The following is a 21,200-nucleotide window of genomic DNA, read 5'->3' as shown; positions in this document are numbered from 1 at the left end:
AAAGGGTAAAAAAAAGAGAAAAATATTATCATCGACTAAATAATAAATATTCATAACATATTTAATTAAAAATAGTATTTCACGATTTTCTCAGCAGCATATAAATATAATCATGATCAATGAATAAATAAATGAATAAATAAATAAATGATTAATTAAATGAATAAATAAATAAATAAATCACTCACTACGTTATTATATCTCCACGAATGAATGCAAAACATGATTTTAACTGCATATTTTATCGCCGGGCAGAAAACATGATTATTATTACATAAAAAAAAATTATGATTATAATAATAATTCAAAGAATAAGAAATTAAATATAAATAATGAAAATAAAATCGCTAGTATTAGGCGCTTCGAGATATATATTAATAAATGGCGAAGGGAAAAAATATGTACCTACAACTATCAAGTCGGTTGAAAAATGGAAATTCTCAATAGAAAACAAGGGGAAAAAATGAAAAAAAAAAAAATCTTAAATCTATATACTATACATAAATAAAAAAGCCAAGAGTCAAAGACGAATAGATTATAGGAGCCGCATGGCCTAACTGCTGCCACTTTGATCAATTATTCATAAATAATTAAACATTTATTACTATATATATTATATACATACATATTATGAATAACTAAAGTATATAATATGTATACATATTTCGGGGGAGAAGCACGTCATGCCACTTTTAAACGATTTTTAGAAGCAGAAGATCATTAGAGTAGCATTACCTAACTCTTTCAATCGAAAATGATTAACACATTCATCCTACTATACGATGATGATATTCGTACCCAGATTCTCGTCCGCGCATTATACTTATAATACGTGACCGTAGTGAAGGGTGAAATTTTTAAAGACACCGTCATCTCGAGGCAATTCACTGTACATTTATAGATATATATGTGTGAGGAAAAAACGAAGAAACGATCCAACAATGCCCATCGCTATATTTGCTATCTTGGAGTACAAAGTCTAAATTTCCTTCCAATCAATTTTTTCTATATCCTTATTATATTGACTAAAACGCTTAGATAATATTAAATATAATATAAATATGTTAGCTGATAATATGCGATGGGGTTGAAACGAGGAATAATCATATTGTTAATAATAAAACTGAAGATCCGAGGATACGTTTCGAATCGAGATAACTCCCGAAAGAAAGATCAGACGAAAAAATGATCTTACGTGAATCTGGTTTTGAATTAATTCGTTTTGAAGCTCGTTGGGTCGAGAATTTTAAGCGATATCATACGATGACACAAAATAGGTACGTCAACTCACAGAAAGCGAAAAGACAAAGAACAACATAAAAAAAAAAAAACTAAAGACAACCTTTTCGAAAAAATACTTTGAAAGTATTTGAACAAACGAAAGGGTTAGGAGTAAAAAAAGAGAATAGCAGTAGCTGAAGTTCTGCAAACAAGCTTTAAAATTGTTAAATAAAATTCAAAATAACTGAGAAAAAGAAAAAAAAAAATTAAAGAAAAACATACTCGATACCTCCTATACTTATATACCTTCTCGCTACTTTAGAATTAACAAATATAATAATAACAATTCAGGCTCCATCTATTGTAATATTTTTATTATCGCAACCGTATTATTACGATTAAAAAGAAATACGACAAAAAAAAATAATAATTATTAAATTATATATATCACTATTATTTATTGACTATATACTATAATATAATATAATAACTGATAATTGTAAATAATAATGAAAAATATTTTATCTATATTTCCCGGGGGTTGGGGGTTGGGCGATGCCGATAATTATTCATCATCAATTATCAATTATTAACTAATTATTAATTATTATGATAATCTGATCCTCCAGGCGAAGCTCTTTATCCCCAGCACGAATTCGTTACCCCCTCCCCCCCCCCCCCCTCCATCATTGTTACACCATTTCATCATTGCATTTAATAAATTATATATTTATTGACTTATTACAGTAATTCGTGTTTCACCTATGAATGAAGATATTCTTAGACGAATTAGGTAGGTATTCATACGTACAGGGTATAATGTATTAAAAAAAGGAGAAGAAAAATAATCTCCAATTCCCCATAACAATTTATTCAAAGCATATTATACAAACAGTACAAACAGTGGTTCATTTTGAGTACAAATTATAGATTAAGATTATTATTGATTCAATTCTTTGTTCAGGTGGGTAGGGGAGGGGGGGGGGGGGGGAGGGGAAATGGACGTCTCGAGTTATTTTATTTAGGGTACCTATTAGAAAATTTTTTCGCTTTTTTCACTCTTTTTTTTTCATTTGCTTCTGATCAACCTTCATATTTCAGCAGTAGAAGGAAGCAAATAAGTATCGTTACATGATTACAGGTACGGATGATTTTTTTTTTTTTAAATTTCTCATTCGTATCGTAATTTCAGATCTCATTTTTAGCATTTTTTATATTTGTTCAACATTTCAAAAAATATGCATACTCCTCATTTGTAACGAATAAATTCATGACAGTCGTTTATTCACAGCAAATTTAGTGTAGAAACGGTGACATGATTCATCATGATTTCGCTTCGAATTATATTAATTAGAAAATTTTTAATGCAATATTAATTGAATATCGCGCCAGGGTCACTTTTTATGGTTAATAAATTATCGTTATTATTATATTACTTTGTAGTATTTGTTTTTTTTTGGTTTTCGTTTCGTAAGAAAATCTATCTATAGTTACGATAGGTATAGTATTACATATTAATAATTCCAATTAAATAAAAACCGACGAAACCAAGAAAGCATTAATTTTTCTTTCGTTTCTTGTTTTTGTAATATCTGCAAGCGCTGGAAAATATCAATCGGTACATATATATAATAGGTATAATATGTAATTATATACTATATTTTCTAATACAATAATTCACCCCTAAATTTCAAAAGACCTGAACGCGGTGATTTTCTCGATCGCAAACTACAATGTTTCCGGCTGATGTAACAGCGACGCCTTCGAGTCCTCTAAATTCACCGTCTCCGCTTCCCCACCCGCCAAATGCTCTGAGGAAAACACCTTCGGGGGTGAATATTTGTATCCTGTTATTACCGGAATCGGCAACCACTATGAAACCTTGATCGTCTACGGCAACACCACGCGGGAATTTAAATTGACCGTCTTCGGATCCTTCGGAACCAAACGAGGTCAGTACACGACCGTTTACGTCGAATATTTGAACGCGGTGGTTGTTCCCATCGCTTACTATTACCCTGTTTGTGTTGCTAACTGCTATGTAATGAGGGTGTTCCAATTGGCCTCTTCCACTACCGCAGGATCCAAATTTACCAACAAATGTACCGTCGGATTGGAACACCTGAAACGAATGCAAAAATTTGCAGACCCTTGAAAGTACTAAAGATTTTTATGAAAAATTAATCTTAAAAAAAGACTCACCTGCACACGATGGTTTTCCTTATCGCAGACGTAAATGAAACCTAAAGCGTCGGTTGTTATTCCCCAAGGGTAATTCAGCCTACCGTCCGCGCTTCCTTGCGAGCCAAAAGCCCGAAGAAATCGACCCGATGGATCCAGAACCTGGATACGGTGGTTGTAACGATCCGCTATTATAAATTGACCGATTCTATTCACTGCAACTCCAGCTAGACAATCAAACTCTCCTTCTCCACTTCCGTACGTTCCAAATTCTTTGACGAAGTTACCGTTACCGTCAAACACCTTCGAACACATTTTGTCAGATTCATTCAGTTTTCCGAGTTAAAGCGAATTACAACGATTCTAGTTTCAGACGCTGTTGAGTTAATTTACGATCAATCTTACTTGGATTCGATGATTCGAACTGTCGGCTACGACGATGGAATTGTCGGGACCGACCGCCAGGCCTCGCGGCCAGGTAAAGCATCCGGCTTCGCTCCCCCGCATCCCAAATTTAAACAGCTGACGCCGCTTCAGCAGGTATTGGCCCCTGAAATAAAATAATGCTTAATTAATTATCGATAATATGGCAGCGCACTAATGTAATTATTAACAACCGTTAATTGGGTCAAATTTAACGTAGGGTCAGCTCTAAAACGCCCCGCTTGAATTTTCAATATTTTCGACTACCGTATTGCATTATAGGGTGAGATTTTGAAATTAGAAGATTTGCGCACGTCAGCATGATAATTAATCGCGACCATTGCCCAGTAAATTAATTCCTATTACCGTACGATTCTCCTATTCTCTGAGCTCGTAATTGATAACTTGAAAAAAAAAAAAAAAACCTTCCAGTAAAAGCTTAAATTTCTATCGCTGGTACGTGACGAGACATAAAAACACCCCTTACGATGCCGAAAAGGGTTGAAGTATCGATGAAAAAAATACTCACCTAGTGGAGGAACCTGCTGCCGCGTGAATAGCGGGAGCTGCTGTAGGGGATGTGGGGGAGCCTGACGGGTTTTTTTGGTCGTCATCAGAAGATTCGAATGATGTTTGACCGGTGTGTCTCAATGGTAGTCCTAACGAAAGCCTTCTCGAGGCAGCGCTCGCGCTAAAATGAAAATGCAAATCAAATTCGCGATGGAAACTTGACTTTCAACCCCTAAACAAAGGCTGCCATGCTCCGAATTGGACATATCTGGAGTATCGCCGAACGTGAGAAGATGAATTTAAAAATTTTGCATCGGTCAAGTACAGGCGGAACAGTTCTGACCTCGATGAGGCAGCCGTAGCAGAGCTGGCGGAAGGTGGTTCCTTGTCCTTGGTGGTACGATTCCCGTATTTGTTCTTGAGATAGCGTGCCCAAGAGCTGAGGGCAGCGCCGTCCTTCTCAGTAGCGCCTCTGTCCCTGTCCCTGTCCCTGTCGCGTTCCCTGTGGTCCCTGTCGGGGCTCGGTTCCCTTGATTTGAGCGCGTGGGTGCTGCGACTTCTCGCCAATTCGCTACCGACCCCGTACTTAGCCGCGAGATAGGCGTTTGGCGATTGCGTTGTGGGAGATGGCGGGTCGTCGTCGATGTCCAGGTCCTCGCCCCCGAAATTATGGGAACTTCTGGAGCGCGCCAGGCGTTGACGACGTTCCTTAAGGGCCGCGTAACGCGACATGGTCGAGAGGGGCTCGGGCTCCGGATCCGGTTCACGGGATGCCGCCACAGCCGCCTGACTTCTGCTCTTGTTGAGGAACCTAAAACCGTCGATAGAAAAATAGCCTCAAATTATTATCGTTATTCACCTGGAGAGAGGGAGAGAAAAAAAAAGAAAAAAAAAAAAAAAAACTTCAATCCTCGACCCTCCACCCCCCGCGAAATGCTTTCGGAAAAAGCTCTGCGATTCCGTGGCCGCGAAATTTTTTTGAAGTTCCTGCTGAAAATTTATCATTCTTTTTTACATCCTACACTCCGCACTTTTTCTTCTCACCTCGAAAAATGATTCGCAATCGGTATATTATTATTTTGTTCCGTACTCGTTTGAATTAATGGCACTTGATTTGCAGCGTGATTGAGTGATAACTCGCGTTTCATTTGCATTCGTGAAGAAAATAGATGTATGATTGAATCTGTAGAAGAATTGAAATAACCCGAGTCTTCGTACCCTGAATGCAACATCTCGATTTCTGATTAATAGACACGTTATTAGAATATATTTTTACAATCGAATCATATACAATGTTAATCGTTAATGATAACTCGTTGTGAAAATATTAGCTGCGTGACTGAAATCACGAAGAGGCGTTTGAAAAGCCCTTTTCAATTCGTGAACAAGTACAAAATGAAGGAGAAAATAAAGTATGAGTAAATAATTAGAAAATAACTAGCTGAAGATTAAATTTCGTGTATAATTATTTTTACCTTATAACGTTATAACGGTATTTTATATATGGTAAAGTGACAGGATAATAAATGAATACGAGTTATCACAAAATGCAGTTTATTTACCACACCAATAATAGCAATAATTAATCTGCGATGACGCTGCAAGCCGAGGTTTTTTTTTATAACTATAATATTATATTCTAATGAACTAGTAGAAAGTATAAGAAAAATTTAAAAAAGGAAATTTCAATAATTCAAACATAAATGCTCACAGATTAAATTAATATTTGCAGAATGAATAAATTCTCTGCTGCGATCAGTTGGAATAATCAATTCATCATATATAGGTTTTCAAAAAATGTATTCATTTTTTTTCTCTTCCTCCCTAATCAAACTGTGATAATTATTAATTGCTGCAAGCGATTCAGCTAATTATTGATTTTGTGTTTGGCGTTGTTTTAGGATATAAAATAACATAACACGAATTTACACGAACTCATGGAAATTTATCAAATAAGTACGAATATTATTATTATTTATATTTGTATGCCGACCTAGGAACGCTTCAGTTTCGAAATTACGTATTATAGAAATATATCACAATCTGGTATGCAAGTATGTAAATATATGCATATTGTATAAGGTACAAAATTACGTATCGCTGATACCAAGGAAAGAAAAACGATAAAAAATATGCGATCACGAATAATTAAAATAGAATATCAGGAGATAGAATTCCGAGTCGGGGTGCTGTTCTTTTCTCTTTTACTATTTCTATATATCGACTGTATAGTCTATTATGTTAATTATTTATTCTTGCAGTGCTAAGACGCGTAGAAATTCTATGTTTTAATTGTATGCACGAATATTAAATACATACCTATAATAATACAACTAATAGTGTAAAAAGTAGAAAAAAAAAACCATTAGTAACACGTATATTATATTATAATAGCAAAGAGTGGTTTGCGTTTGCATTTTGTTAATATAATTATAATGTAAAATCATTTTGAACAAAAAAAAAAAAAGAAAACAGAAAACTAATTATTATGATTCATATCAATCACACGGATAATAAATTGATTAGAACGCTGTAACACAATATGGACACACAGAAGACGGTTGTTACCATTTTCATTTGCGTACCTATGTCTAGATTTTCGTCTGAAATTTTTTCGGAATTTACCGATTGGCTGACAACCCCCGCAGAAGCAACCGCTGCAGCCTCGGCATTTATAGGCGATGAATGTTCGCTCGCGTTATTATCGTCATTCATCAGCACAGACGACGACGACTCGTCAACATCGACGTTATCGTTTCCATTGTCATCATCATCGACATCGACATCATCACCGAGAGACAATTCGGCAGTTCTTAAATTCTTTTCCGATTCTAATACCTTATCAACATTCAATTCTTCCGGGTCATGCGATAGCGAAGTTATTTCCGCTTTTTCTGATTCTTTTCCAGTTGACTCCGTAGTTTCAATTTCACTTTCTCTACTTTCGTCTTCCGCTTCGAGATCCTCATTTTCTTCTTCCCGGTACCGATTGTCTTCGAACTTCATTGCAGATAAGTCCTCACTTTTATTGTTATTATTGTCCGCTTCGTCTTCCGGTTTATCTACCTCATCATTTACCGTTACAGCTGCTGCGCCTTCTTCGGACGATTCTTCGCCCTTTTTTTCTGACGAATCACCGGAAGTGGCGTCTTCGGAACCGTTCATTTGGTCTTCGGTGTCAGAACTGTCTATCAGCCATCCGGAACTTCCTAGAGTGGGCGATTTTTCGCGCTTCTTATACGTTATCAGTCTCCCTGCGCCTCTCTCCTTTGAAATCTTCTCGTAATCCTCTTCGAACTTCCAACCGTCTTCGGACAATTTTTTGGTCGATTCTTCGCCACCGGTTACGCATTCCGCATCGTCCGGTTCCGGAGAGTCGACTAGCCAACCGTTTCCACCGATCGCGGCGTTTTCGCCGTCTTCTAAATTCGACGCTTTTCTAATATCGTTATCGACCGTGGTCGGTGTCGCGTTAGACATTAAAGAATCATCGTCGTCATCGTCGTCCGTTGAAATCTGTCCCTCCTCGATATTGTTATCGGAGGTCGGGACGTCCGCGTCGTGATTACTTATGCAAGAATCATTGTCTTTTTCACCGTTTGAATTTAAATCGTCTGCACTAGTAATATTGAACGATAATTTTTCATCGCCAATGGATTTATTTAGTCGTGATTCGTCGTTGATTGGCGAGTCGTCGCCTGCAGCTGCTGCTTCGTTATCGTTATCATCGCATTCAACGATATCGGTGAGGGTGTTATTTGAACAATAATTGAAGTGGTGAATTTCATCGTTTGCTACGAACCTGCTGGTGTATCCGCCAGCTGAGGTCGCGTTCGATGTCGGCGTGGAGGTCGGCATCGTTGTACTCGCTGCGGAAGATTGCGCCGGACTTCCCCTTGAAGACGAGTACCTTAGCCACCAGAAACAAAAAAAGAATCGTACCCTCTTAAACGACGACAAAAACATATACAACGAACGAACGATCCACCGACAATTTTTTATACAACGAAACTCCTAAGGTGCCATTTTTCTATGAAATGGAACTTGCGAAGTTTCCCCACTTCGGAACCATCGGGTGAAATTGAAAAACCAACAAAAAAAAAACTGAAAAAACTGAAAAAACTATTCTACCTGGTTGAAGGTGAGTCCTCTTTGCTGCCGCGTCTCGCCTCCGCACTTCGTGCCAAAAGTGGCCCGATGTCGGTTCGAGCCATGGCAGATTCGCCGGCAGGTTTGTTCGGAGTTGAAGGAGCGGAGCTTTGAGTCGGCGTCGATACGTTTTCCGTTTCAGATTCTTCTTCGGTCTCGGAATCTGTTTCCTCCGAAGAGGTGCTGGTCTCATCTTCGTCGACGGTAGCAGGGGCGGCGGGCGCTTCTTTTTTGACCGATTCCTCCCTCGCGGGCGGAGGGGTGGGGGCGGCGCGATTACCTAGAGGAAATTGATTGAATTCGGTTTCTTTTTTTTTTTGCTGATTTTCTAACGCTATTAATGACCGATAATCCGGTGAGCTTGGTATGTCGAAAACGATTTTTTCTCTTTGAACTTAATTTTCAAAAATCGGGGATATTGGAATTTCTATCTTCGTGAATTCTACAGTAAAAACAACAATATTTCTTTCACGTTGTTTTGACAACAACCAAGTTATTATAATTACTGAAATTACAATTAATATTTATATAGTATTATGATCCACATAACATTATATACTATCGATGAAATTATTAAATCATCTAATATAAATAAATAAAACATCTACCAGAGAGTAAGTAGAGAGAAAGCGGTTAAATTGTGTAACTGTGCTGGCAATAGTATACCGTGAGCGCATCGACTTTCAAGCTGTTTAAGAGTCATACATATGTGAAAAAAAAAAAATAAAAAAAATATACCTCCGCCTAAAAAACGACTTTGAAACGGTCTCTGTGGTGTCGTCGTCGTTGTAGTCTGGGGCGGTGGTACCGGATCTCTTCCGGTATTCCCCCCCGCATTTTGAGCAGCGGACACGGTAGTCGTTGTCCCGGTTGCGGGGGCGCGTGATAAAAATTTCTGTTTCATCTCTTCGGCTGTGAAAGGTGCGCCGGTGCTTCGAATTCCGGAGCCTGTAGAACTTTCGGATCCGGTACTGGAATCGGAAGACGCGCTTCTAGCCGCCAGAGGATGCGAGTCCTGCGTCGAGGTTCTCCTGAGGGAATTTCAGGGATTTCAGGGATTTTAATCGATTATTTTACCGTGGAATAAGTTGGAATTCAAGAAATCGATTAATCATTATCTTTATACCTCGCCACCGAGGGGCGCCTGGGAGGGTCTTCTGGTTCGCGTTCCGCGGCTTGTAGATCCCGTTGATGATGAGCCGGAGTTGAGGTAGGGGTAGAAAGTGGAGGATGAGAATCTTCGGGTGTTGCCGTTTCCGACGAAGACGGAGCGTTTTTATTTTGCTTCTTAATCCGCGATATCTCGTCGTCCTCGCTGACCTGTCTGGCGGCGGCAGCGGGAGCTTTTCTCACTTGGACCTGCATCGATGCAATTTGAAAAAAGAAAACGCATTTGAAAATTGGAAAAATTCACCAACGTTCTCGAATTCCGTCAAAGCTGGAACAAACAATTTTTTACAGTCCAAGTCTCAGCGAAACAGGCTTATACAGATATTTTATAGCTACTCGTTATAATGCCAGGTATAAATTTCAGAGATTTTAATTTCGGTTTTAGAATCAAACTCTTTTTTTATTAGTCAATTCTAAATAATATATAAGGCAGCTCTCGATACGCACATGCCGCAAAATTATTCCAAAGATAATATAGCTGTTTTTTTTTTTTTTGTTTTCTCTTTGCTTCAAATATTCGAAATAATTTATGTAAATGATAATTAACTTGCGACAAAACTTCATAAATGAAATCATTTTCAGCGACGTGCCAATTAGAATCAGCCGCACTCTTCAATGATTCAAAAATTACGAGTACATTAATACACGACGATTACCACTAAAGATAAAAACTGCAGACTGGACATATACTGTATGTAATGAGTCGAAGTAACCACATAATTCCAAAATAAATAATCAAATAAAAGGAAATCATAGTAGAAATAATCTCTGGTTAAATTATGCATCGTGCTAAGATCTTTTTAGAACTTATTTTTCGTTGATCGAGGCCGAAAATGTGGGAGTGAGCAGGCCCTTCTTTTGGCATCACTGTCAAGCATAAAATTAGTAAATTTATATCGAACCGATCGAGTGAATTATTATGTATTCCTTTCGATGCAAATTTCTCTTCTTTTTTTTTCTACTCTGTTCATCAGCCTCGAAATTCGATTTTTTTAATAAAAATGATAACCTGAGGTTTGGGCGCCTGCGGTTGCGGAGGGTTGTGGACTTCCTCCTTCTTCTTTTTCCCCACACGTTCGCATTCTTGTAGTTTCAGCATAACGCGAGGGGAGTCCGTAAGTCTGAATATACCGGAAAGCGGACCCTTTCCCGCGTCCTCGGTGTCCAAAACCTTTTCCCTGGGTATAGTCGGTCCCGTTGTAGCATCTTGCTGCGCTCCCGTAAATCTCACAGCCCTGGAATCGCCGTCGGAATCCTCGCCGTCGCGTTGTCGCATAAAACGACTCCTGTAGCGGGATTTGTTCCTGGGCGCCTCGTACTCCGGCGTGTCGTACCTGAGGGATAAGAAAATCAATTAGGCCGATCAAGAAGAGCGGTAGGACGGAGTTAATCGATAGGACGGATCAACCGACTCGTAATCTGGAACGTATCGGTTCCTGGCTGCGCGTTCATCTTCTTGTTGGCGATACTGCGACGCGAGACGATGATCGCTTTTGCTTCTCATGAGTCCTTGAGGTCCTCCGGGAGGCGCGAGGCCCCCGGTACCGCCGATCATATTACCGCTACCGGTTTCAGGCTTGATGTTTAGTTCGCCGTAACCAGCAAGATGGAGAACCATCTGGTTGGGTTCGTGGGGTAGCATGAAGCGTACTCTTCGGCTGTAATCACCGGCTTCGTATTCGAAGTTCCTGTGGAAAGAAATGTCCATTCGACTAGGTGAGACCCGATCCTCGAAATTCTTCGAAAGCTAGGAATTCGGTTTGCAAATTTGGATGGCGGAGAAATTATGGAATTCCTTGACTTTCGCGTTTGCGGTAGTTTATGAATTTCAACGCTCGTCCCGTATTCGTACCTGATAAACTCAACGGTGCGTAGAAATAATTCCTTGGCGTCGAGGAGTTCCGCGTCGTCCCAAGGGACGTTTTCGTTGATGTGCGCTTCGGCTAGGTCACAGTTGCTTTGTATATTAGCTATTTCTAGTTCCAGGTTCTCCTTAAGGTGGACGAGTCCCCTGAGCTCTGTACCCAGATAACGGTCAACCTCGTTTCGTAAATATTCAGTACGGTCCTTGAGCGCTTTAGTTAGTCGACGATAAAACTCGTCGATCTCCTCGGAAACTGACGTGCAGTTTGTCTGAAGGCCTAAAGTATTTTTCTCAACGAGGGCGAGCGCATCCTGAAGCCGATGCAGTCCCCTTCTTACCTGTTTCGTGCGAAAAGAAAGGGAGAAAAAAAAAAAGAATAAGAAAGGAACGAGAGGTAACAAAAGGAATAAAAAAAAAATCATATAGATTTCAAAGGATTTCTTTTTGTTTCTTCATCTCGAGAAAAAAGCGGGAGGTGATAATCTCGCCTCTCTTATCTCATCCCCTTTTGTTGGAAGGGGACAATAGCCGTATAGATACAATACTTCTATCGACGTCGGTAACTCTGTCGAAGCTTTTTTACCAACTCCAATTACCCTCGCTTCGCGGGTTCGATATAATAAATTTATTTCCACGTTAGAAAATCTTTTCTTTATAATTATTATATAAAACGATTGATCGATTCGAGAAAAGTGTTTTCTGCTGAGGAGAAAAAAACTAATCCACACTACCCCGTAATGATCCGTGCCGCGGCAACAATCGTTGATTCGTCGTTAATTTTTCTTTTTTCATACTTTTTTTCATACTTTTTTTATTACCAGCCGGATATATCACGTATCCTTTTTTTCGAAATAAGATCTTCATCGCCATCTTTGATCGTCCCTTTTTTCGGCGACGACATGTTTTCGATCCGCGAGTCTTGACGTATGAAAAAATGAAATATGAAGAGGCTAAAGAGGAAATTCGTCGCGACAGAGTAAACATTCCGAAAATTTCATCGCTTGAAATGTTGTTTCGTTTTTCGTAATTTTTTTCCAGATTTGGTAACGCCTGTTTGAGGGCACACAATAAATACAGGGCAATTCATGGATCACCCGATCTCCTTCTCAGCCCAGAGGTAATTATCCATAGCGACGCGATGGAATTTTGTTCCCTATTTTGTACAAAAATCCTACAGATTTCCAGCATCGCTCAGGAATGGGCTGATCAAATGGCAGAAAATAACTCGTTCGAGAAAAGTCGTAATTCCGAATACGGCGAGAATTTATTCACAGCTTTTGAGACGAATCCGAAATGGAGAGTGCAGCCCAGCGACCCGGTCAAAGCATGGTGATTGAAAATGCAAATTTCTCTGCATGAAAAATTACCGTACATTAATAACGTCAGGTATTCCGAAATCGTTTTGTACACGTTCGACGAGTCCGTTACACCGAAAATCAAAGACACGGGTCGTTTCACCCAGACGATATGGAAAAATACGGAAATTTTGGGTATCGGGATTTCGATTCACCCATCGAATCGAACTTACGTAGCGTGCCTTTACGATCCTCCCGGCAATACACAGGGAGAATATCATTCAAATGTTTTACCTCCGATAAAGAATGCCAAGTACAAAGACACGGTGAGAAGATTAAAAATATATTATACCGCATATAGATATTTATACGGTTGACAAAGAAAACATTATTGACGCGCACGCGCCAAGCCGAAGTTTCATTTGATTTTTTTTTATTTCTTTATTTTTATTTCGTACAACTAAGTTGGTGCCAAATGATATTCTGCATTGTCACGATGATGCGCGGGGATGTAGGTCATGAGATTTCTTCTTACGCACGAGGTGGATGCGGACGATGAAAAAAAAAAAACTTGAACGACCTAGCGAATTTAGCCCTCTGGCGAACAACAATAACTATAGTATTCCAAATCTGGTCACTCGTGCATCGAGATCTAGAGGATTCTTCAAAAATTATTCCACCGATCATCGAAAGTCTTCTGATTTTTTTTACAGTACAAATGGGACAGGGCTATTCCATCTACTCACAACTACAAGACGCTTTGAACTTCATTCTCTTCGACTATTTGAAAAAATTCAAGTCAACCGGAACGATCGAAATTGTGACATTGATCGACACCTACCTGAGAATTGATGCGCGTTATTTCACGCCTCAAGATGTCCATATGAGCGTCCTTGCATTCGGAACAGCATTTTTTGTCGCAGTGAACGCAGTGAGAGCAATAACTTTTCTCCGAACAGACACCGCATCGTTCCATAGTCTGTCCACTGGTAGGATCCGGAAGTTCTCCCGTTATCTCTATGTGCAGTTCCAAAAATCTTTGGAGAGTCACGTTCGTGGGAAATGCTTGCACCCCCTGCACAAAAGTCGGTAATTAAATCGCGAATAATTCAGCGTTTGCTTCTTCTTCTCTCATGAAAATCGCGACGTTCTCACCTGGTAGGGGATCCGATGCTCCGCTCTGCACTCCGGACATTTCACTTGCCGTCTAACGTAGTCGACAAGACCATCCATGCACGGTTCCATACAAAAACTGTGCTGGCATGGCAGGAGCTTAGGATTTCTATAGCGATCCAGGCAAATTGCGCACGTAAGCAGCTGCTCGAACTGCTCCATGCTTCCTGGAATAATAAACGCACCAAATATAAGTATATACGAATCCGGAAATATGGCGACGAATTGTCTCCAATCGGGGAGACGATACGCTCAGAAATTGCATCGAATAGTTGGGAGCGAAAAAGAAATTCTCATTTCGGACTGCAGAGTTATTTTAACGGGATTATTCAATGAACAGTTATTAGCGGCATATGTTACGATCATCTGGTCGCTCCGGTTCAATCCGCTGATCCAAACTGGATGAAATATAATATCTTAGAATTACGTGGTCTGGTGGTATAAATTTAATTTTGGAATTGTTCCGGGATGCATAGCGTAGCCACTTCTAACATTCTCTCGCAAGTCGTCGGTTTCTCGATTGCACAGTTCTTTCCCACACTAACTACATTCGATCGATCAGGATTTCGCGGCTATACCCACCATCGCTCCGGATCTCGTCTGTCTGCACGATCGCAGACGTGGTATTCAAATTTTGATTTTCCTCTGTCGCCATTGAAATAAGCGAAAAACAAACTTTGCCCTCACGCACCCCTCGGCGATTGTTTATTAATTACCCTTCATATTTTTAATTACTTTTTCAAAGACCCTGCACTCTTATTTTATTTTTCCTCGAAAAAATGCCGATGATAATTTATTTGAATATATTTTGGAAAGCTCACGTTATGCGCACATGTGAGTGATATTTATTTTTAGAAATTCACACTATATGTACAGCGTATCTTTTGTTCCCCATTCAAGAAAAAAAAATTTTCCGCGCTATAACTGCAGGTTATTTGACCCGCGGATGTGAGGCGCAGAAAATAGAAATCCGAAGGTCCCGAAGATTCGTTCACTGCACTTGTCCTCGCATCACTCAAATTGAATAAAGAAGTGAAATTTTGTTGCAGCAGAAAACCAAAAAAGGCAAACAGGAAAAATCAGAACACTTCGATCGGTATAAGCGTTCGTACCGCACACGTCTTACTTCTTCGATAGTTTGATCGGCAATAAAAATGATGTTTGAAAACAAGCGTAGCTGGGGGTGTGCGAGGAAAATATTTTTTATTTACTCGCATAGAAGGGCGAGAAATTAAATTCGTCGCAACAAGCACGTGGATACGATGGGGATGTGATTCATCTGGTTTCTTTGTTTCAATACCGGTTGAAAGAACACCAACATTTTGGGCACAGTTTCAAAAACGAGACAAGAGAAATTCGAACTCTCCTCTCTATCGCACCTATACACCTTCGCCTTCGAACTAATTTACGTTACATACCTAAGTCAATGTGCTGGTTGATTGTTTGTTTCGTGTTAATGTGGGATCAGAATATCAAGAATCGGATAAGAGAAAAGCTCGAACGATGGTAAGAGAAAATTCGCCCTCTCCGACCCCTCGAAATTCTGTTTCTTGTGTAGGTTTTTTTTTTTTTCGATTTCCGTGTCGATAGAAAAATTTTGTAAAAAATTTTTTGGAAGCTAATAATTGGGCAGGTGGCCTGAGGAGATTTTTGGACACGTATAGTTTGGTGGAATGGATACTTGGCACTACTGGCCGGTGCTTCAGCTAAACTTAGGTACCTTACATTTCCAGTTTCTTATTTTAAACATGGCCGCTCTCTTATTATAGAAACGCGTTCTGTGTAAGTAGAGGCATACGCGTGCCGGTTTACATACATGCATATAATCTGCGATGGAGCAGTTCAGGGCTTTAAATCTCTGAAACTAAAAGCTCGAAAAACCACGTGAAAATTATCCTCGGTTCGGCCGGCAACCCGATGGAGAGCTTTCGGAGCTTTCGATTTGAGTCGGTAATGCAGATGCTCTTCTTTCCGACCAAAGCTTTCCGCAAAAAACGCCTTTCCTTAACGATCGACAGATGACTCCCTACTCGTGAGAAAATGCTTGGAAAAGCTCGATGCAAAGTGTTTGAAAAAATGAATTGCTAATTTTTCTCACGAGGTCGGTCGATTGATAGAGAAATATGAAGAGTACGAATTCTTATTCACCGATTATTAGGCCGGTTACTAATTACCTTTGACAATGGAAGTTGAAGTTTTTATTCTCTAGATCGCTGAGATCGAATGCTCAGTTTAGAAAAGCGTCGCGATGCGCCGTGGCATCGCCTCGCGCCTTTCCATTCCACGGTAGGAACGTAGACGCGGAGATAACGCCAATGAATAATGATACGAGGGACAATAGCTTTTCACGATTTGTATTATCATTGTAGTAGTACATAGTAAAAGCATCTCTGCAGGCATTATTCAACTTACAAAACATTCCAACGAGTCAACCGCGCGTGGTATAGGTTTATATGTATATTCTATCTATGTACATAATCAGAAATGATATTTGTTTGCGCCGTTGCAGCTACTGCTACAATTAATTTCCAGATAAATTTCTCCGTTTCTACGTCAACTCTGGTTATAAATTAAAATATAGTATATTGATAATTCGTCGCCGTATATCACGATCATAAAAGACGCTTAATCATATTTTCCTTTTACTTTCTTTCTTTTTTGTTCTTGCTTCTCGAAGTTTGCCCTGAGAATTTCGTCTTACGGCGGACGATGAAATTTTTCATCTCAAAAATCCAAAAATGAAGATAATGATAATTTTTAAATACTCACGTATATTTTATCCGCCTTTCGGCGGCCTCCTTTTATTGGGGGCCCTTCAGGTAGGGCCCCAATGATCGCACTTTTACACCACCAAAACTTAGCGCTGTACCAGCTGCAATTTTAAAACACTTTTATATAATAATTATCGATATTAACACGATGTTATTCTGTTTATTTTTTTGGTTCAAGATTTGATTTGATTCGATTTTTTTTTTGTTATTTCATCCAACGTGATCTGGGATTACTTTCGCGTGAGACTTAGAAGTTAAAATTCAATGAAGTGCGGAAGATTTTATACGTATATATATATATTTTTACTACAACGAATTTTGTCTCGGGGAAATTTTATAATTCCGGTACGAACTGCGGAGCGTTTTATATTGTCGATGCGGCGTTTGAATTTGAAAAATTCTAAAATTGCACAAGGACGACGGTAGCTCGCTGGGGCTATAGAAATTCCAGGATCATTTTCCGAAGCCTCTGTCACCGCGGCTTCGATTTTAACTTCGAAAAAGCTTCCCTGGTGTACGTAACTCCCCGACTTTCGAATCTACATGTATATACGTATACGTCGCGCATATAAAATGAACTGATGATTAAATTAATCAATCACCCCTCGGGGCGAAATTGTTTTTTTATTTGTATTATTTATTTTTTTTTTTTCCAATTCTCTCTCTCGATCCACTCTTTTTATTATACGATTTCTATATCACGTTGGACGAGATTTGAATTTAGAATTTTATTTTTCATTTTACGTTTTCTCTTTTTTCGATCAACTTCAGTTTCGTTTTCGTATGTACAACGACAAGTAAGAGAGGTGTGATTGGAGGTATATTCAGCGAGGTGTAAACTTTGTAAAAAAAAAACAAAAGGAAAACATTATTTTAATTACGTAACTATAATGCACTGAATCAATATACAATACGAAGTCAGAAAATCGATGCACATACATACAAGACGAAAAGAAAAATTCAAACAGAACGGGGCTACGGGCGGGGGGGTGAGGGGTGGGTATGGCAAAAAATACAGAGCAAAAATTCGCAATCACTGGAGGGGATGGGGGAAAAACTATACGTGTATGTGGTAATAGAAAAAAAAAAAAAAATTAAGAAAACTTGGACAAAATTTGTGAGACAATTAATCGAATAATCATAAGGAACTCCATATACGATAAATTTGGTCAAAGTAATTGGATACCGAGCTAACACACACACACACGAGTCGCGAAGATAATTTGGACGCCGGCTATATTAGAGCAGCAGCCGGCTATGTATCACGTTTAGAGTCGTCGAGGTCTGAAAAACCGCGCGCCGCGACGCGACGCGTCTGACCGAGCCATTTTAGTATATCACCACTGGTATAATATGGTATAGAAGTTGGTAGAGAAGGTAACGCGGAACACGACGATTATCTAACACTTAAAATTACCCGTCACCGAACGAAATCGGCTGATACGAGCGATTAATGCTACAAGCGGTCTAACAATTCGGTCGTTAATTAATTCTTTCTTTTCGTCTCCTTTCATTTCATCAACTTTTAGAGCATCTCATCATTCGAATTCTTTGAATTTTTTCTCTCTCTCTCTTTTTCATGTTATATACTTTGAGGAACAGCCGTTGCACGATTTCACTGATCTGATCGATTCGTTTATCCGTCGGTGTTTTTCTTTTTCCTAGCTGCGGCGATCGAGAAGGATGCGATGCGGGGTCCCAGAAGAGGTCCTTGCGTACAAAGCTGTAGCGCTCTTGCGGAGGTTGCAGCGTTTTTATTACTTTGCGGGTGATTATTTATGTGTTATATATATATATACACACATTTGAAATACGATTTTTTTAATTTTTCAGTTGCAGCCGTGCGGTGGTCGTAATATATTAGCACTCGTTAGAAAACACAAACCAGAGGATAAAATATACTGTACGATATATATACGTATATATACACATATATATGTATGTAGAAACGAATGCCGCTGTGCGACAGTATTTTTTGATTTTTTTTTTTTTTCAAGTATGATTCCGTGCTCGTAATTGTGTATATATGATAAATATATAAATATATATATATATATAAATATTTGATTGTTTGGAAATATGAGAAATATTGGAAAAAAACGGTATTGAAAATTTTATATATTCTCAGGGGTAGGACGCACCGCGTTTCGTCCGGGCCGGTTGGCCGCCCGTCCCAGAGTGAATCTTTTGGCCCCTTGGTTATTTTTGGCTTCATCCTATACTCGCTATTTCTACGTCATCTTCAACATCTTCCTTTTTACAATATATAGAACATGTACACGTACACGCGCGTGTGCATGTGCGTGCGCGTGGTAAGTACCTGCTGGTATGATATATACATGCGGTGTACACTCTTTGATCAAATTCAAACCATATACCCAGAGATGAAAGATGTTGCAAACGATATGGGATGTGAATTTTATCCGCAATTATTTCTGTCCGATCTCGTCGAGTTGTGCAGTTGGATTCAGCGTTTGCTCCGATGATTAAAATGCAGGAACTTTTCTTTTCACTTTGAAATGTGAATTAATTAGTTCGGGATATTATATTTGCTTGGTGTAAAAAAAAAAAAAAGATCAAACCCGTACGGGATCCAAGAAATTTGATTTTTTGACGAACCGAATCGCCTGCGCTCGAATGAATGAACTTTTTTGAATAACTCGGAAGATTATTTCGGTCAGTATAGCGAGATTTATTGAATTTTTATGATTCGCAAACTTTGCGGGAGAGGTGAAATTGAGATTCATCTCCAAGATATTTTTCTGTTTCCATGTTTCTTCTCTCGATTGTATGCTACACCCTCGAATCATTCATTCACTTCTTTCACGTGGTATTGGTCAGTTTAATAATAGTCGATGGTGGAATTTTTTAGAAATGTAAAAAACTTTCCGCTCGACGAACCGCCGCGACTGTTCGTCGATTTGAAATATTTTATCATTCGACGACGAAGTGAATGGGGCAAATCTGAATTCATTTTTGTTTTTTTAATACTTGTGGAGCACGAGTGAGTAATTTTTTGAAAACTAGACAAGTATCCATGCGTTCCGAATCGATCGAACCCTATCCTATTTCACATTATTTTGGAGCTTGTAAAATGAAAAGAATAAAAGAAGCAAAGAAGAAAAGAATTTTCCTTTCCAAGTTGTACTTTTTTTTTCTTGTCTAGGTCCATCTCTAGGCATTTGTTTTTAGTCTCTCTATAATAAAACGAATAAAGCGACGGGGTGTTCCCCAGACGATACTTTTGGGAGGAGAACTGTATAGGCATAGGTGTATGTGTTCGGCAACGGTGGTGGTATGAAATTTTCAACGCAGCTATGGGGGTTGGTCGTAATACTGATTTCCCTCTTCCTCTCTACCTCACCCCGTACAGCCGCCCTATTACAGAACTGGAAAAGGACAAAACTGATGAGATTTTCATCCCCCCACATGAAACGAGCAGTAGTTAAGAACGAAAACTACGTTGGGGGAAATCAAGTTACTAACCTACCATTAACGTGGTCCGGGGTGTGTATCACATTTGTATATAAGTGCAGAGAATTCGGTAGACATCTAAGAGTTCGTATAATTTCGACGTCTGTAACTGGAAAGAAAAACTGGAAAGAAAAAAACTTATTTTTCATCGACGACGACGAATAGAAAAATCGTAGTTTTTCTATTGCGGTATCGAAACTTTTTCCCCAAGGAAACATGAATAATACGAAAGAAACAAAAAGCGTAAATAACAAATGGAAAAAGAGAGCGAAAGAATATTGTTCATGGGGAACTATACTAATAAAGTTATCGCGTAAACGATTTCCCAACGAATATTTTATTATACTTACGGTATATATAAATATATTTAACTCTCGATGTATTCCATATAATGTCAGTAGGTAGCCACCGCGTATGAGCTTTCCGTATAATTCATGAGACTTTGAAAATGTTTTTGCTGGTATGTACAAACTGTAAGAAAGTGAACTCTTCTTTTTGCGAGTTGTTCTCATCCCATGGTCCGCGCCACACCCTTCGCATCCCTCACCACCTGCCCGATTCATTTTTTCTCCCATTTTTTTTTTTTTTACACTTTTTTCTTCGACTCTTTTCATTTTGTTTTATTTATTTTATTTTATTTTCTCTTCGTCCTCCTTCTTTTCTTCGTTGTGAAATTCCGACGGGAAACTTTGCACTTCGACCTCCCGACCGCAAAAAACAAAAAAGAGCATACGAAGTAAAAATGAGAAAAAAGAAGTAAAAAAAAAAAAAAACAAGTAGAAAAACTTTGAAGGTGGTACGGACGCAGGGGGCGGAAAACTATGCCCGTCTTACCAGCCTGGCCGCCTCGAACATTCGTTTAATTTTCTTCCACTCAAAGCGACAGAAATCAATCCTTACCACCCTCGACGACGCGACGGTTCCTCTTTCCACCCTGCGATAGATGTATACATGTTACCTCGTACCAGC

General features: G+C 39.0%; 2 protein-coding genes and 1 long non-coding RNA gene across 6 annotated transcripts; 2 read left to right on the top strand and 1 right to left on the bottom strand.

Annotated features, from left to right (window-relative positions):
* Window positions 1-2,076: 2,076 nt before the first annotated feature.
* On the bottom strand, window positions 2,077-19,270 carry LOC105685769 (RING finger protein nhl-1). Of its 3 annotated transcripts, none has more exons than XM_012400163.3 (16): window positions 18,899-19,270; window positions 16,756-16,858; window positions 13,969-14,153; window positions 13,655-13,888; window positions 11,507-11,856; window positions 11,067-11,342; window positions 10,664-10,988; window positions 9,611-9,843; window positions 9,223-9,515; window positions 8,467-8,764; window positions 8,138-8,245; window positions 4,679-5,146; window positions 4,355-4,516; window positions 3,808-3,952; window positions 3,424-3,705; window positions 2,077-3,343 (listed from the first exon to the last, which is right to left on the bottom strand). In XM_012400163.3, the coding sequence occupies exons 3-16, from the start codon at window positions 14,146-14,148 to the stop codon at window positions 2,912-2,914; spliced, it is 3,786 nt and encodes a 1,261-aa protein (XP_012255586.2). In that variant the 5' UTR covers window positions 14,149-14,153; window positions 16,756-16,858; window positions 18,899-19,270; the 3' UTR covers window positions 2,077-2,911. The 3 variants fall into 3 exon arrangements, with proteins under 3 accessions (XP_012255586.2, XP_048506447.1, XP_048506448.1); XM_048650490.1 differs by lacking the exon at window positions 18,899-19,270 and adding an exon at window positions 18,348-18,633; XM_048650491.1 differs by lacking the exons at window positions 16,756-16,858; window positions 18,899-19,270 and adding an exon at window positions 15,405-15,551.
* Window positions 11,854-12,851, top strand: LOC105685772 (Golgi-associated plant pathogenesis-related protein 1-like). The gene is made up of 3 exons (XM_048650496.1): window positions 11,854-12,494; window positions 12,557-12,635; window positions 12,696-12,851. The coding sequence occupies exons 1-3, from the start codon at window positions 12,460-12,462 to the stop codon at window positions 12,849-12,851; spliced, it is 270 nt and encodes an 89-aa protein (XP_048506453.1). The 5' UTR covers window positions 11,854-12,459.
* Window positions 17,944-19,433, top strand: LOC125499955. 2 transcript variants are annotated; one of them, XR_007277078.1, is made up of 4 exons: window positions 17,944-18,134; window positions 18,423-18,525; window positions 18,591-18,660; window positions 18,886-19,433. It is a non-coding gene; the product is annotated as an uncharacterized LOC125499955 (long non-coding RNA). The 2 variants fall into 2 exon arrangements; XR_007277077.1 differs by lacking the exon at window positions 18,886-19,433 and having other exon boundaries at window positions 18,591-18,879.
* The last annotated feature ends 1,767 nt before the right edge of the window (window positions 19,434-21,200 follow it).

Source organism: Athalia rosae, chromosome 2 (assembly GCF_917208135.1).
Source record: "Athalia rosae chromosome 2, iyAthRosa1.1, whole genome shotgun sequence".
Classification (NCBI taxonomy): domain Eukaryota; kingdom Metazoa; phylum Arthropoda; class Insecta; order Hymenoptera; family Athaliidae; genus Athalia; species Athalia rosae.
This window is presented reverse-complemented; position numbering and strand designations above follow the sequence as displayed.

Coding starts and splice junctions, on each gene's coding strand:
- LOC105685772 (XM_048650496.1), top strand. CDS start 12,460: ATGAAGAGGCTAAAGAGGAAATTCGTCGCGACAGA. Junction 12,495..12,556: donor AGGAAATTCGTCGCGACAGA/GTAAACATTCCG, acceptor ATTTTTTTCCAG/ATTTGGTAACGCCTGTTTGA. Junction 12,636..12,695: donor ATCTCCTTCTCAGCCCAGAG/GTAATTATCCAT, acceptor AAAATCCTACAG/ATTTCCAGCATCGCTCAGGA.
- LOC105685769 (XM_012400163.3), bottom strand. CDS start 14,148: ATGGAGCAGTTCGAGCAGCTGCTTACGTGCGCAATTTGCCTGGATCGC. Junction 5,147..8,137: donor GCTGGCGGATACACCAGCAG/GTTCGTAGCAAA, acceptor CGACGGTTTTAG/GTTCCTCAACAAGAGCAGAA. Junction 4,517..4,678: donor GCTACGGCTGCCTCATCGAG/GTCAGAACTGTT, acceptor TTTTCATTTTAG/CGCGAGCGCTGCCTCGAGAA.